The sequence below is a fragment of the Pogonomyrmex barbatus genome, unplaced genomic scaffold (assembly GCF_055798465.1).
Source record: "Pogonomyrmex barbatus isolate J1 unplaced genomic scaffold, ASM5579846v1 scaffold11, whole genome shotgun sequence".
Taxonomy (NCBI): Eukaryota; Metazoa; Arthropoda; class Insecta; order Hymenoptera; family Formicidae; genus Pogonomyrmex; species Pogonomyrmex barbatus.
Genome location: NW_028297107.1, coordinates 646,739 through 661,040, shown reverse-complemented (window position 1 = coordinate 661,040; position 14,302 = coordinate 646,739). Strand labels below are relative to the sequence as shown.

Below are 14,302 nucleotides of genomic sequence, written 5' to 3'. Positions count from 1 at the left end.
AATTTAATGCATATTCAAATTGATACGGAAAATATGATATTAAAATGAAATGATACTAGAGATGTTAATGTTTTACTGATGCATTAAATTACTCAATTATTATGTCATAAATCGCTGTTTTATTTACACAGTTTATGTAATAACTCGTCAATTATTTGCTATTCACAAAAATTACGGGAGTTACGGTATAAATGTAATATAACTTCGCTGTAAAAATGACACTGTATGACTATCAGATATTATGTTTTCCCATCGTATACTCCGCGTCTTATGGCGAAGTTCGTGATGTCAAAATATGTGACATGCAGGAGAAGAGAGATTCACAGATGAGTGTAATTCAAAATGTGTCCGATGTTGATTGAAATACCCTGTGTAACATTTACCTCCAGGTTACATGCAAAGCGTATTACAATTAATGAATCAAGGTATAATGACGGATTTCGTGGTTCAAGTCAGAGTCAAGCTTATCCTAGTTCGAGTATAGTTCGCATATTTAATTTTTGTACGCGCCTGAAAATTTCTTTCTCGATTATTTCAAATAATATGACACATGACGTGTCCTATTATTCGCATTCGATATATGGATATCGGCGGAATGCCGAAGATCAGTCAGCCATAGGAAGATTAAGAGATGCGCTGTTATCTTGATTCGCGCACGTTGCACGAGCGTCTAATATCTCACGTGGAACACCACCGATCGATGGTAGTCCGTATATAGAAACCTGTTCATCTAAGATATACCAATTATGCGAGCGTTTAGCAAACTCGCTGTCCTCGAAGTGCATCAGCAATGCTAGACTTCCAGCTGGAATTCAAATTAGAAACAGTGATATAACAAAATAATTATGATATGAAAGAGCCATAATTGTATGTACCTAATCATACACTTACGGTTATCTAAAGGCGGACAGGAACAATTGGGTCTTAACACAAATGCAATCGTCGAATGCAGACGTTTGACTTCGCGCGACGATTGCATGTCTAATAGGAATCTTGCCTTTCGCAATCGTCTGATCGCCGCCTTCGCGACACTACTGGCGGAGCAATAAAGGTCATTGATGTTCGGCGGTAATTCATCGGAGCATACAGGGCAGGACTCGTTCGAACCGAAAGGTACTGAAAAATAATTCTGATTATCGATAAGAAGAAAATTAATATCTTGCCAATTTAAGATAATTTCTAAATTGGCAAGATATTAATTGGCTTGAAAAAGATATCGCGCATAAATTGAAGCAAGCGTGAGATACTGTCAAAGTTCTTCTGAAAAAAGAAGAACCGAGGCGTGTTCTGGCTTTTAATTTTGTTATATAATAACTTTCATACTTATTAGTTTGAATTTACATACATACATGTTTGCAATTGTGTGTTGCTCAAATCCGCTTCGATTTTCTGATCGGTTTCATTGGTTACATTCAGCGGATAGGCGTCGAAATACGCGATATCAGGCTTCACGGAAACCGGCACTGGCCCTTCGATACCTTCGGGAGTCGCCAGCTCGTGATCAACCACGACGAAATGCGGATTTCCTTCAAAATCCGTTGCGAGAGGATCTTGACTTGGCTTGTTGAAAGTCGAGAACGGTACCTCCATATCCTCGAGATCTATATTGGGAGGTCCAAGTCTATCGAACACGGGATTTAGATTGATGTCTGGCTCGTCCGGTGTTTGACCGCTTCCAGCTTCTCTTTGTGGTACTGAGAAAAATTTGAAAAATTTAAGATATCGTGAGAGAAGAATTTTCTTCCAGTTTACTTTGTCACAAAGTTACTTGACTAGATTAGACTAATTGGCGGCTTTAGCCGATGTCCTGGATTTTGACTCGCATTACCTATTTGCTCTACAGTTCCGTTGCCATCATCCGGAATTTCGGCTGCCTTTTCAATTTCGACTGTTCCCTCCTTTTCCACGATGTCCTTCTTCGCGATATCTTTGCCCATTTGTTGCACTTCTATCGGCACCGGAATCTCCGCTTCTTCGCTCGGAGTGGCACTGCTGCAAGTTGGCGCAAAACTGTAGCTCTGAAAAATAGAAAAATAGAAAATATGAATATTATGAAATACACACACACACACACACACACACACACACACATATATATTTTTGTATTAGGATTTTCATCTTAAAATATTTAAAGAAGCTCTTAAAAAGAACTCTGATAGTTTGAAGATACCCCCTCTCTGCGCGCGCGCGCGCGCGCGCGCGTGTGTGTGTGTGTGTGTGTGTGTGTGTGTGTTTAATGATTGTAAAACTTGTAAAATTTGTAAACTTACGCTAGATATTGTCAACTCCTGTTGATAGTAATCGTAGAGTTTTACATTCGCTGGTTCGAGTCTGTCCACTATATTTTCTCTGGTCACCGTAAACGATATACAGGTCTTTTGGTTAATCAACTTGTCGAAGTAAATAGTGACAATACCGCGATCCTCTTCAAAACGTTTTACTTCTGCAAATATTCGCGATACGTTGATCAAGTCAGAAATGAATTCCATTTTAATGTTCCTTATATAGTGCACATTAATATTATATATAACAGCATATATAACAGCAATTGCGATTTCCTAATATTCTTTTTATAAATAAAATAATGTTAAAATAATTATGAAAACAATCGCGATTTATTTCACAGATTTATAGAATGTCTCAAACTTAATGAATCGCTTTTTACTTGTAGATGCTTTCGTCAATTTGCAATCGTTTTTTTTTAACAAATTGCAAAAATTGCATTGTCTAATGCATAATATCGCGATTATTCTAATCTTGATTACTCACTCGTGGCTGGATCTTCCAACAATGAATGGAGGCTCGTGCGATCCGGGACATATCCGCTTATCATGCCAATTTCCAGTAATGCCATGTTACTTTCTCCATCTGCCATTTTATATCGCGTGCAAATTGTGATCTTTTGCATCGAGCATTCGTCTACCCATGTTGCGGAAGCTGCATTAACCGAGAGGTCAAAAGCCTCGGAGCCGGTTGCATGTGCAACGTTGTATTTTATATTGCTCTAAAAAGATAACAGTTTTACGTTTTCTGACAAACATTAAAATATTTTTAAAAAGTTATTCCTCATACGGAAAAAAATAATTTGCTCAACAAAATTTATTAGTCACTATGGACAGCAATAAGATTTAATAAAAATTATTAATTGCTCTTTGCTAAATATAATTTTATTAGATCTATTATTTCAAATTATTTTGCTATAAAATTGATTCTTACTTAATCATTAATGCTTTTCTGAACAGTAGTGATTTTGCTCCATTAAATATATTTGCTAACGCTTTTTTGCTTTAATAGCAAATGTGATTCTAAAGATCAAATATATTCGGAAAATATACTCTTTTTTTCTATTCTTGCAGGAAGACACCGTTTCTTTATTTAATAACGAATGATTCGATGCATCAACTAAATGTTATCGTTGTCATTACGAATGTGCAACAGCAAAATTATTACTTTTTCCATGCATTTATGCGAATTTCTGATTTTGGCGAGTATACAAGTATATTTGAAACAATATTCTACATATAAAAAAACGAGGCTATACCTGTACTAAGACGCAGCCTTCACCCTCGGCGAAGATTTCGACTATCGTGGGTATCACAGGCAGACGAATCTGCGTGAGAATCATGCGATTGTCATTGTGCATTCTGTAAACTTGATCCACTTCACCGGCGGTCACGAGCACCGAGAGATCCGTGGTGTTGCTCGACATCGCGGCGGCGTACTTCGTGAGAGCCTCCAGACCGAGCACGGTGTCTTGAGTGGACGTGAAACCACCCTCTGCGTTGCGCTGCTTCGACATCCAGCGGACTGCCTTCAGTGCCTCGACCATGTTCGTCTCGCCGCCTAATTTCACCAACGACAGCACCGCATACGCTGTCATTTCAATGCTCAATCCTAATGACGGTTTATGCTTGTCTTCCCACCAGAGAAGATCCTACGAAAACAAACGGAAATTTGCATCGGGAGATTGCAGTCGGAGTTTTTATCTATGTCGATTTAGGACGACGCTGTTCCGATTTGCATCTATGAAGATGAATGAAGATTTATGGTGTATGTTTAAGACACCATGTTTCCAAAAAAGAAAATTTCCTGTGAAGATTACATTCAGAAGATTCATCGTTAAAAAAGCTAAAATTTGTCTTACAAGATTGTTTACATTAAAGTCAGAATTAATTTTGTTATTTGTAATTTCGTACGTTGTTCCGCGTGGCACGTTTCATAAGCGATTTCATGCTGTTGTTCGCCTTTGGATGCTCCAATAATGTTAGCGCATAAGTGGATAGAGCTGCCGTGTACGTCGTACCGCCATCGTCCTCCATTCCTTTCTCCAGACAATGGAGAGCGTTATTAATGAGTGATGCAGTTAACGGTACGCCCGATTCTAAGAGCGAGATCAGGATGTATGCCGTTAACGCCGAGGAAGAACTGTCGTCATCCTGCAAACCACCCTGCGAACACATTTAAAAATATTAAATGTCGCTTCTCCTTGGGCTTGAATGCCATATAATACCTTCATATCCTTGTGGAATACCCTGCCGATCACCGGGAAGCATCCGTTTTCCAATTGCTTCTTCACCATCCATTTTACGGAAATTTTCAAATCTCGTTCATCGATGTGAATTATACTCTTTGCTTGAGCGAAGGATTTTATCACGAATGCGGTGAGCCAGATCGAACTACCGTCTTCCAAGCTTTCCGGACCGAATGCGGAGTACGAGCCGTCCGGATGTCTATATATCAATTCTCGCTGGTATCCTGTGTCGCACGATCGAATATATATATATATATATATATATGTAAAAAAAAAAATACATATCCTCAATCACAAACTAAAATCGGATCAGGTTCGAGCGCGTACCTTTCTCCATATTTCTGACTGCTTTTGCTCTCAGCTCCGGATTCTCGACTCCGGTCGTGTCCAGGTAGCCGATCACGTGGATGTTGGGGACAAAGAGGATCATGTTTTGTTCGCCGCATCCCATTGGCAAGCGCACGAGATTGTCTAGATTTTCGAGGGCTGGTCCCAAAATGTCGCCTATTAGAGAGACATACGCTCTCGCGCTCTCGGGTATCAAATCATCGGGTAGCTCGAGATTCCAAGTTATTGTGGAATCGTCGCTGAAGTCCTTCGGACAAATAAACGCGGATTTCGTCATTTCTACGGGGAAGCCCTCCGGCAACACCAGTATCGGCTTTACAATCACATCCCTGAAAAAAATTAGCGAATTACCGAATACTATCGATTATAACAATTTCCAACGCTTAAGTTAAATTATATTTCGATCATCAAAGTATCAGAAACTTTTTATTCTTTAATATTACATGCAATGTTCAAAATTTTATTCTCGCCAAACTTACGTTCTTTTTTTTAATTAAAGTGAATTTTCATATATATTTATGACGAATGCGTGAATTCTAAAAAAAAAAAAATTAATAAAAAAATACATTCGAACTGGATTATTTACCGTGTGTATAGAAGCACTTCCGGGCCACACGGTTCGGCGTATTCCGAATCGATCGAGGCGGAAACCGTAATGTTAACGTCGCCGAGGACTCGTGGTCTGAGAATATACTCATGAACCACGCTGTCTCGTGGTTTCACGCAGAACGAAGCGACTGCATGCGACAGATGCAAGTCGAGTCCCGTTGCATCTTCCAACTTGATTTTGACCTGCAAACGCCAAACCATCGTTCGATCGACTTTATATTCAACATTTCTCAATTATTATTCAAGAGTTCATGTGTGTCTAAAATATATCTTATTCGTAATTTAATATGTTTACGTTGATATTCAATTTGTATTTTATTTCATTTCCACTTAAATTTTATAAAAATATTACGTAAAATTCTCGAGTAGAAAAAGAATGAAACAAACGTCGAATGCTCGTGATTTCAGAGTTGAGGACTTACCGGTAAACTGTGTTGCATATAATTAAACAAGGAAACTTTCATGCGTAACATTTCTCCACGTTTCACGCTGTATGGCAAGCTGTAATCGAGGAAGAACGGTTGGAATCCTGTGATGGTTGTCGGTGGTGCTATCCCAAGACCATGCGTAGGTGAAACGCACGCGGTATATCCGATCCAATCGGTAATGCTGTGAGGCAGAGTACGTTCCACCGTCACTTTACCTTCTTTTCTACAAAGAACAAAGAAAAAAACATTTGTAAGTTAATATAAATTAAACGTAAATTAAAGGCTTTTTTCATTATAATCGCATATTAAAAAGTAAAGATAAAAAGTTGAAATGTATTCTTCTCCGTGTGTTTAAAAACGGTAAAGTAAAATAATATTTAAAAATTAATCGGAGACAGCTAAATATTTCATAAAAATTTAGATATATATACCCTGTCGGCACCAATTCCCACAGCCACGTTTCGGGAAAATAAGATCTGAGAGTAGGCTGGTCCGGCACTTGATCCACGTATCCACCCTGCTCGGGACCCACATTTAATAAAGGATACGCCATGGGCAAAGTCTTCGCCATTTTAAACATTCCTATTAAGATGATACAGTATAACAAATATAGGACGTAAAACAGAAAAGCTACTCTGGAAAGCTACTTATGTATCTTAATAACTTGTTTCTTTAACGCACCAGCGTCTACCGTATCCGGTAGAGGCTCCGAGGAGGCCGACAGGAAAGGAATCGGGCTCTTACTCCTACTCCTGGCTCTTCCTCTTAGGCGACGTTGAAGACATGGTCGCGTTTCGAGTATCAGATCACTCATCACGACAGCTCCAAAGTCCTGAAATACGAAGAAGGATCCAATTGACATTTAATTACCGTTCTTATAATCTTAGAATTTATTTACATTTCCAAAAAGTTCTCACATCGAACGCTTGTATGGCGTCTACGTAATTCACAAGTCCGTTGTATATTGCCGTTCTTCTTCTTCGTTTACGTGCCCACGTGGGTGATTCCTCAAACGCGGGCATTGGCAGATGATCGAATTCCACGTTCATTGTTTCTTCGTATGACGTAGCTGCGAGGAATTTACATGTCAGATCAAATAAATTGTTTTACGGAACAAATTGTTCTATTGTTAAGCGAATAATGTCATAATCATTTGTTTTTAGAAATATATAAACTTTTATTTCGTAGAGAGAGGATTGGATAGTTAATATTATTTTTTAACGAAATTAAATTAAAGTTAGTGACTTTAAAATTAATTTAGTTAAAAGTTACATGAATAAAAAACTAACTTACAATCAGTTGAAAGTTGCGTTAAAATTAAATTAACTTTAGTTAAATTAAAAATTAATTTTAAAAATCATTATTTATATTAAATTAGAATATCATAATTTTTGGAAATTAAAATATTCTAAATAGTAAAATAATTACAATATCATCAAATAAATTTAATATTTTATTTATAAATTAAGTTTATGTTAAAAAAACAAAATAATATTATTTTTTTTTATATAGGAATGAGTTTTTTTACAATTTTTTTCTTCTACATAAGTAAATTTTCAATAAATTTTATCGACTTCATCGTAATGACTTTGAATAATAAACATTAGAAAATCCAATAAAAACATATATTGAGGTAAGAGAACTAAAGATTAATGTACTGTTGTATTTGGTTTATCTGCATAGACATCTTGCATACCTTTGCAATGAGTCCACGTCCAGATAGGACGTGGCTCCGGCTCGAGAGGTTCCATGAACCTCTTCAACCGCTCGAAGATCTGATCAGCGTCAATCAAATTCGCTTTGGCTCCTGCTAAGAAACGAGTCGACTTGTCGACCGCCGAGATGCCGCAGAGGGACCAAGGGGCGGCTTCCACGTGATACTGAGTGGCTGTTCCGGGGGTTTGAGCATCGGTATGCCAGGCGGTCTTTACTTTGTTCTCGAAGCAATGTCCCACTTTGATGGAATACGTGGTAGCGATGATCTCACCGTCCAAACGAACGTAGTAGAGCAGCAATTCGGAAACTGGTGCCATAGATGGGGTGATCTTGACGCTAAGAGGAAATCTTAAAAAAAAAAAAGAAATTAAAAGTCACAATATGAAAAATTTTACAATTTATGTTTCCCAATTCTTTTAAGTAAATAAAATTCTTTAAAGATTTTTAAAAATACATTTTGAAAAATACTCTTGGAATGGTAAAATATTATCTGTGTAAAATATAATACCTGTGAGCAACGGTGCCCTGATCCGTCTTATTTCCTGGCGTTTCGACGGCACCTAGGAGATTTCGGAATTCCGAGTAATTCAAAACCGTGTCTCTAGTCGGCCGATGTTTGACATGACCGTATATCAACAAATCTCCCTTGGAATTGATTGAGTAATGGAAGGAAATGGACTCGTTGCTTTTGCTTTTCGCCGGCACCGTGTACATGACGTTGAACGAGTATTTTTCACCGCACACGATCGGTTGATATCCCCGGGCTACCGCCAGATAGCTGTCCGATGGTGAGTACCAAGGATTCACCTCAATATGCGCCGATGGTTGATCCATGAAAACCTAATCGCGATAAATTACAGGTGCAACTTTACAGATTTTAAATTATTGACAAATTATTCGAGAATTAATAACTCAAGAAAATGTCTGAATAAGAATAAAATATCTTGTATGTAATCGCTTGGAGGTAACTCTTGTTTCAGAATGTATGATAACTATTTAATATATCCGTATAACGTACTCGCCAACGCGTGTCCGGCGAATAATATTTCGTAGGATAGTCGACTCCAGTCGCGACGAAACTCAGCAGGACGATGTTCTTGTGGGGCGGTGGTACGACAAAATCGACGAAGCCGTCGGACGAGGATGTGAAGTTGCGGCATTCGACTACCACGCGAAGCCACTCGTCCTTACCGCGTACTCGCACGCAAAGCTGAATCTTCTCATGCGGCGCCGGAGTGTCGTCGTGTCGCGAGACACGTAACTGTAAAAGACATTTATCTCATAAAAAATATATTTCATTTAGAATCACGCAAAACAGAGATTCCGAAAGATTTATAAATACATAAAGTATATAGAGGAATTAAAAATAGGAGCTACGAGTTCTATCGATTACTCGCGACTTATACCTTTCCGTGATACGGCAAACCCAGCTTGAAGTATTTTGGCGTGTACGGTAGAAATTCCAGTTTTAAGGTTTGATGCACGACCACGGTTCGACTGATCGTTGTCTCTACTACGCCGGTGCCAGTTTCAGTAAAGTTAGCTATGAGGACGATATTGTTCGGTGCCACTTTCCATTGAGCAAGCCCGAGCACCGCGCCCGACAGCACAAATTCGGTGCAACCGTCCGGCGAATCCAGCTGTAACGATCGATTAGTTTTGAATCCTTCGCGGAATACCGAAAGTCATATGAAAAAATATTCAAGCCAAATCTTATATTAGCCACATCTTTATAAACCAGATATAATTTGATTCATGTTTATAGTATTAACAATTAAAGGAGTTATTGACCTCCGTTTCGTAATGTATTTCCGGGAGATTAGGCTTCCTCCTCCATGTCGGTATCTGAGGCGTTGATTTTAAGAGCAATTTACCCTTGACCGGTTTGCCATAGCTGTATCTATAAAACATAATAAGATAGTCTCGTGCAGATACGGCGAACGCCTCGATTCGCCGGCGGCTATCGGAACGGAGGATTTACTTTGCGCATATGTTCCACGTGACGTTCTCCGCATCCGCGAGGATGTATCCCGGTGAAGTTATGGTCACTTGGAACCTCGGCAGAACGTACTTCTTCACCTCGAATACAGTTGTATGGACCAATTGCGGTTGCGATCTTCTCTTTTCCACTTTAATTTCCCAGGTACCCTAGAGTAGCACAAAAAGCAACTTTAGTATATTTCGTTATCAATATTCCCTTCGACTTTGGAGTCACGATCGTATTACCGGACTTGGCTCCGAAGATAGGGTGAATTTTAATTGTGCCATCCCATTTTCGGTACTGACGTTCGCCCATTGCGCCACTCGTACCTCGGATGGATTCTCAATCCATACTTTTGGTATCTAGTAAAAGAGGTAAAAGCTTGATGTTTTTTTTTTTTTCTTTCTAACTGATTTTACTATTAGAATTTACACGAAAAAACAATTTTGTCAAAATATTTGGTCAGATGTAGAGTCAAAAATAATTTTGTTAGGCTTTCAAAATTATCATAGCTTAAGTATGAAGTTCTCTGTATTCTAATATTGTAAATTTTTTTATATTCTAACAATCAATTAACAAACATGTATAATTATTTTCTGGCCAAATTTGTAGATACTGTGTGTGTGTGTGTGTGTGTGTGTGTGTGTGTGTGTGTGTGTGTGTGTGTGTGTGTGTGTGTGTGTGTGTGTGTATTACTGTACTAAACTAAATTGATTTTTTTGTATTTATACTCATTCTATTAATGAATAATGATCGACAAACCGTTTTTTTCCATGGCTTCAAGTCGTGTTTGAGCATGAGGATTCTAATGTTTACATCTTGCCCAGGCTTGTAAACCGGCTTATCCGTCTCGACGAATGTAATTAAGGAATCATGTTCGATGTAAACTTCCTTTTCCGTTTCCACGACATAGTCGGGATATTTATCGAATTTTATTTTCAATCGCAATCGTCCATTGAAGTATTTCGTAAAAGGTACGGCCAGTTCAAGGCATGTTTCTATTCCTATTAACGAACAAACATTAGCGAATCAATATTTGAATTTTGTTCTTATTTTTTAAGCAATATTTGATATAAATTATTTAATGACAAGTCTCTAATAGCATAAGAATAAATTGATTTGTTTAATTGTCGCGTTAGCAATCGCCATTAAATACGACCACGTAATTTCAAATGATTCGAATTAAAACGATCACGCGTAAAAGATGTTTTTAATAAGATAAAAATATTTTATGTTTAATATAAGTAGAAACTGAAATAAATATATCTGAACTAAAATGTACATAGATGTGCACCGCAGAAACGTGTTATCTTGCTAACAAAAGTACGGATGCTGAAGGATGTATCGAAAGGAAGAAAGAAAGATGTATTTGCATATTAAGCCATTTACATCATTTTTACGTCATTAAATACTCTACCGCGTAGAATCTTCGTTTCGCGAACTCTATTGACCACCTTATCTTTTTAACGATTCATCGATAAATCTTTCCGCGCATCTGCGACATCAATCTTAAACGATACGATAAACTCGGACCTTGATCAGGCCCCGTACTTGTTGTTCACCCCGTGCATAACAATACAGATGGGTTTCCCATGTGATCCCGAGCGATTACTTATTTCCCCTTCGGCGAGAGACTCGGCTCATTTAGCTCCCCCGCAGGAAGCGGCGACAATTTCAATTTATGATTTGTTTAAAGCGTCCGATTCGAGCTGCGAGGGAAGAAGGAGGAAAGACCGGGACGCGGTTCAGTAGCGTAGCCGAGTGCCCGAAAATAAACTCTTCGTCAAATTCCTAAATAAATCACATAGTCGGTTCTTTATCGTCCCGAGCAGCTTCACCATTGCTTGACAAAATGTCGACCAGACGTTAGCCAAAATTGGTAACCCCGATGTTGGTTGATCGGTTTGTCAATCGATATGTGCTGCTTGGGATGCTCCCTTTAAGGACTACTCGTTCGCTCGATATCGCCCTTTCTTCTCCTATCTCGTTGCTACGTCCCTGAATAGAACATAGGAATCCGTCGTATTTTCGACGATTACACGTTATCGCGCACGCGACGCGATAACATGCCGGGTCGTATTCGAATACTCGATTATCCCCAGACGTAAATACGCGAGCATCAAACTCTGTACCTGAGAAATAGAGGAACGCGTAAATTAAAAGATTACAGGAACATTAAGCACGGAAAAGTATTCAATATCCCGGTGTATCTTCGCGTATTTATTTTCTACACGAAAATAATAGTTTTTTGTTGAAGTGTCTAAAAATTTGGCTAAATATAGATATAGAATGAAAAATAATAGGACCATCAGAATTATTATTATAAAACATTTAGGCACGATGATAATACGGCAAAATTTTTTTTTATATAATTTTTTTTTGGCAACTTTGAATTTTAACGATTTAATTTGAACGTCTTCCTATAAATATATTAATGGTCCATGGTAAATTATTTTCAGATTTGTATCTAGCCAAATTTTTAAATACTTCAGCGAAAGTGTTTCTTCTGTCAGTTGTGGGGCGCTCTATTTTTGGGGAAAAATATTGCGCAAATTAAACTTTCGAAAATTGGATGATATATCGTTTAGAAAATTTGAGAAGGACTTGCCTGTCTTGACGATGCCGTTCGTCCTGGTAAGTATCTCGTCATCCGCGCTCGTACCCGCCGGAGACAGCAGCTCCAGGACAACGTGCGCCGGTGGCTCGAGATTGTGCAGCGACAAACAGCCGCTCTCGGTTTCGCCGGCCACGAATCTTCTTGGCGCGGTGAAGACGTATCCTCTAAAGGAACAATCGGAATTGCCGATTAAATCAAGCGCGAGAAGCGTACTAATTCTATTAGCGTAGATTGACTTTAATCGCTGATTTAATCTGCTGTTCTTTAATTCTAATCTTCTTTAATTCTAAAAGTTAGAAAAAGATAAAGAGTAGGTTAAATCGAGATTAAAGTTAATCTACTAATTGGTGAAGATAAACGTAAAAAGGATACGTGGGAAGAATAGTATTTGCTGAAGGATTTAAAGATTTAGCCAGATATAGATGTGAAAATAATTTTATTATTACGGATGTTTAAGCATGATGACAATATTGAAAAAAATTGTTTCTAGCAATCAATTTTTGACGTTCTACAAAAATATTTTATTGATGGCCCGACAAAATTATTTTCAGATCTGATCGAATTTTTAGATGTTTCAGTAAAAGTTTTTTTTTTATCTTTGAGACGAGAGATTCTTCTCAATCTTTGAGAAAACTTTGGACTAATTTCTTAGCTTAAGTACAATTAATATTCAGTTTTATACCAAGGAATTACAGTTGCTGATAGAAGACTAAAGAATATGATAATTATTATAATTGTAACATCACCCAAGTTTTGAAAATCCAAAATTTCTCCATTTAAACTCCTTAAACGGCAAAGCGCAAGAGATACGTTCAGGAAAACCACTTCACTCCAAAATTTTCTCAAAATTCGGATTTCGTCTTGATAGCAAAAGTACGCTAGATATGCATACGCTAGATACGCATATTAAACATATCGCTCGGACATTTCGCAATCTGTTACGTACGCTGTTTTGTACGTCTTTAAGAGTGTTTTTTTTTTTTTTTTTTTTTTTTTTTTCCCAAGCTCTCATGGCTCAGCAGCGTCTTACACTCTCGCGGAGTTTATCATAAGGAAAAATCGATGTAGCTATTATTAAATTAGTGCGTAACAAGGCATCGCTAGCATTATTCCCGGCGATAACGAAGAATCCGCGAGCGTGTAATCGATGACCGCCGAGAGTCGTCCGACCGTTATTTTCGCCAAGGATGCCGAAAGGGTTGTCTTTACCGATTGGCAGTCGTGCCGCCTTCGCAGGGCAGTAGGCACGCGTGGAACAGGCAGAGAAGCACGATTAACTTATGCATGATCGACTCGAGGTTTGCACCGTCCGACGCGTGGTTCTCCAGAGAATCTCAGATCGTCACGGGCATATTAACGAAAGAACTTCCACACTCCGAACTTCGCGATGCGCTTCCTCTTCCCAGCTCGAGAGAGAGCGGCGGGAAAACAGCAGTCAACGAGGAGGCCGCGGACCGACTGAAGGCGCGATGTTCGTGCCGGCTACTTTTATCATTAACCCCCTCGAGCCCGTGCAAGGAGGAGAGGGTTACGCGCGGGGGGAGGGGGGGGGGCGCGGGTTAAATCGCGAGTACCGGCCACGTCGCGTCGCCGGCCACCGACCGTGCGACGCTTTAGTGTCCTTTCCTACGTCGCCGGTTTCGCCGGAATTGGCTTCCTGGGAATTGACGTCAGTTCTCCAGTTCCGAGCCAGCCAAGTAGAATTTCTTTATTTATTTCGTGTACTCCTCCTGGACCCCTGGACGCAGGGATTCTCGATGCCTCGCGTTCGCGTGAGAGTTAAAATTCCGTTCTCCCAAAATTTCGAACCAAACTGAATTTCTTCTACCTGGCGAGTCCTTTAAATTACACGTGTGGTAGAAAAAAGTCACCTCCGATCAGCTTGAAATCTTGTTTTAGAAAATATTGATCTTCTCCCATGATCCGTCGCCGAACTTCGAGATCTCTCTCCTCGTGAATCACTATAATTTCAATTCGAGACCAATGTAAGCCTGGGGCGCGAATGCACGATAAATTGATGCATAAATTATAGTTATCCATCGAGCCAATAAAATAGAATTTGTTTATTTATC

At 38.9% G+C, this 14,302-nt stretch overlaps 1 protein-coding gene across 1 annotated transcript; it reads right to left on the bottom strand.

Annotated features, from left to right (window-relative positions):
* Positions 1-96: 96 nt before the first annotated feature.
* LOC105426861 (alpha-2-macroglobulin-like protein 1) lies at positions 97-13,702 on the bottom strand. The gene is made up of 25 exons (XM_089070992.1): positions 13,440-13,702; positions 12,222-12,394; positions 10,376-10,617; positions 9,859-9,975; positions 9,614-9,780; positions 9,424-9,532; positions 9,039-9,272; positions 8,651-8,893; positions 8,141-8,472; positions 7,613-7,980; positions 6,834-6,985; positions 6,598-6,748; positions 6,348-6,498; positions 5,911-6,139; positions 5,466-5,671; positions 4,859-5,208; positions 4,511-4,755; positions 4,197-4,448; positions 3,542-3,934; positions 2,770-3,004; positions 2,271-2,443; positions 1,829-2,018; positions 1,350-1,694; positions 892-1,116; positions 97-805 (listed from the first exon to the last, which is right to left on the bottom strand). Exons 1-25 carry the CDS (start codon positions 13,514-13,516, stop codon positions 606-608), a joined length of 5,559 nt encoding a protein of 1,852 aa, XP_088927118.1. The 5' UTR covers positions 13,517-13,702; the 3' UTR covers positions 97-605.
* Between the last annotated feature and the right edge of the window lie 600 nt (positions 13,703-14,302).

Coding starts and splice junctions, on each gene's coding strand:
- LOC105426861 (XM_089070992.1), bottom strand. CDS start 13,516: ATGCATAAGTTAATCGTGCTTCTCTGCCTGTTCCACGCGTGCCTACTG. Junction 10,618..12,221: donor GAACGGCATCGTCAAGACAG/GCAAGTCCTTCT, acceptor GTTCGTTAATAG/GAATAGAAACATGCCTTGAA. Junction 1,117..1,349: donor CAACACACAATTGCAAACAT/GTATGTATGTAA, acceptor ATTATTTTTCAG/TACCTTTCGGTTCGAACGAG.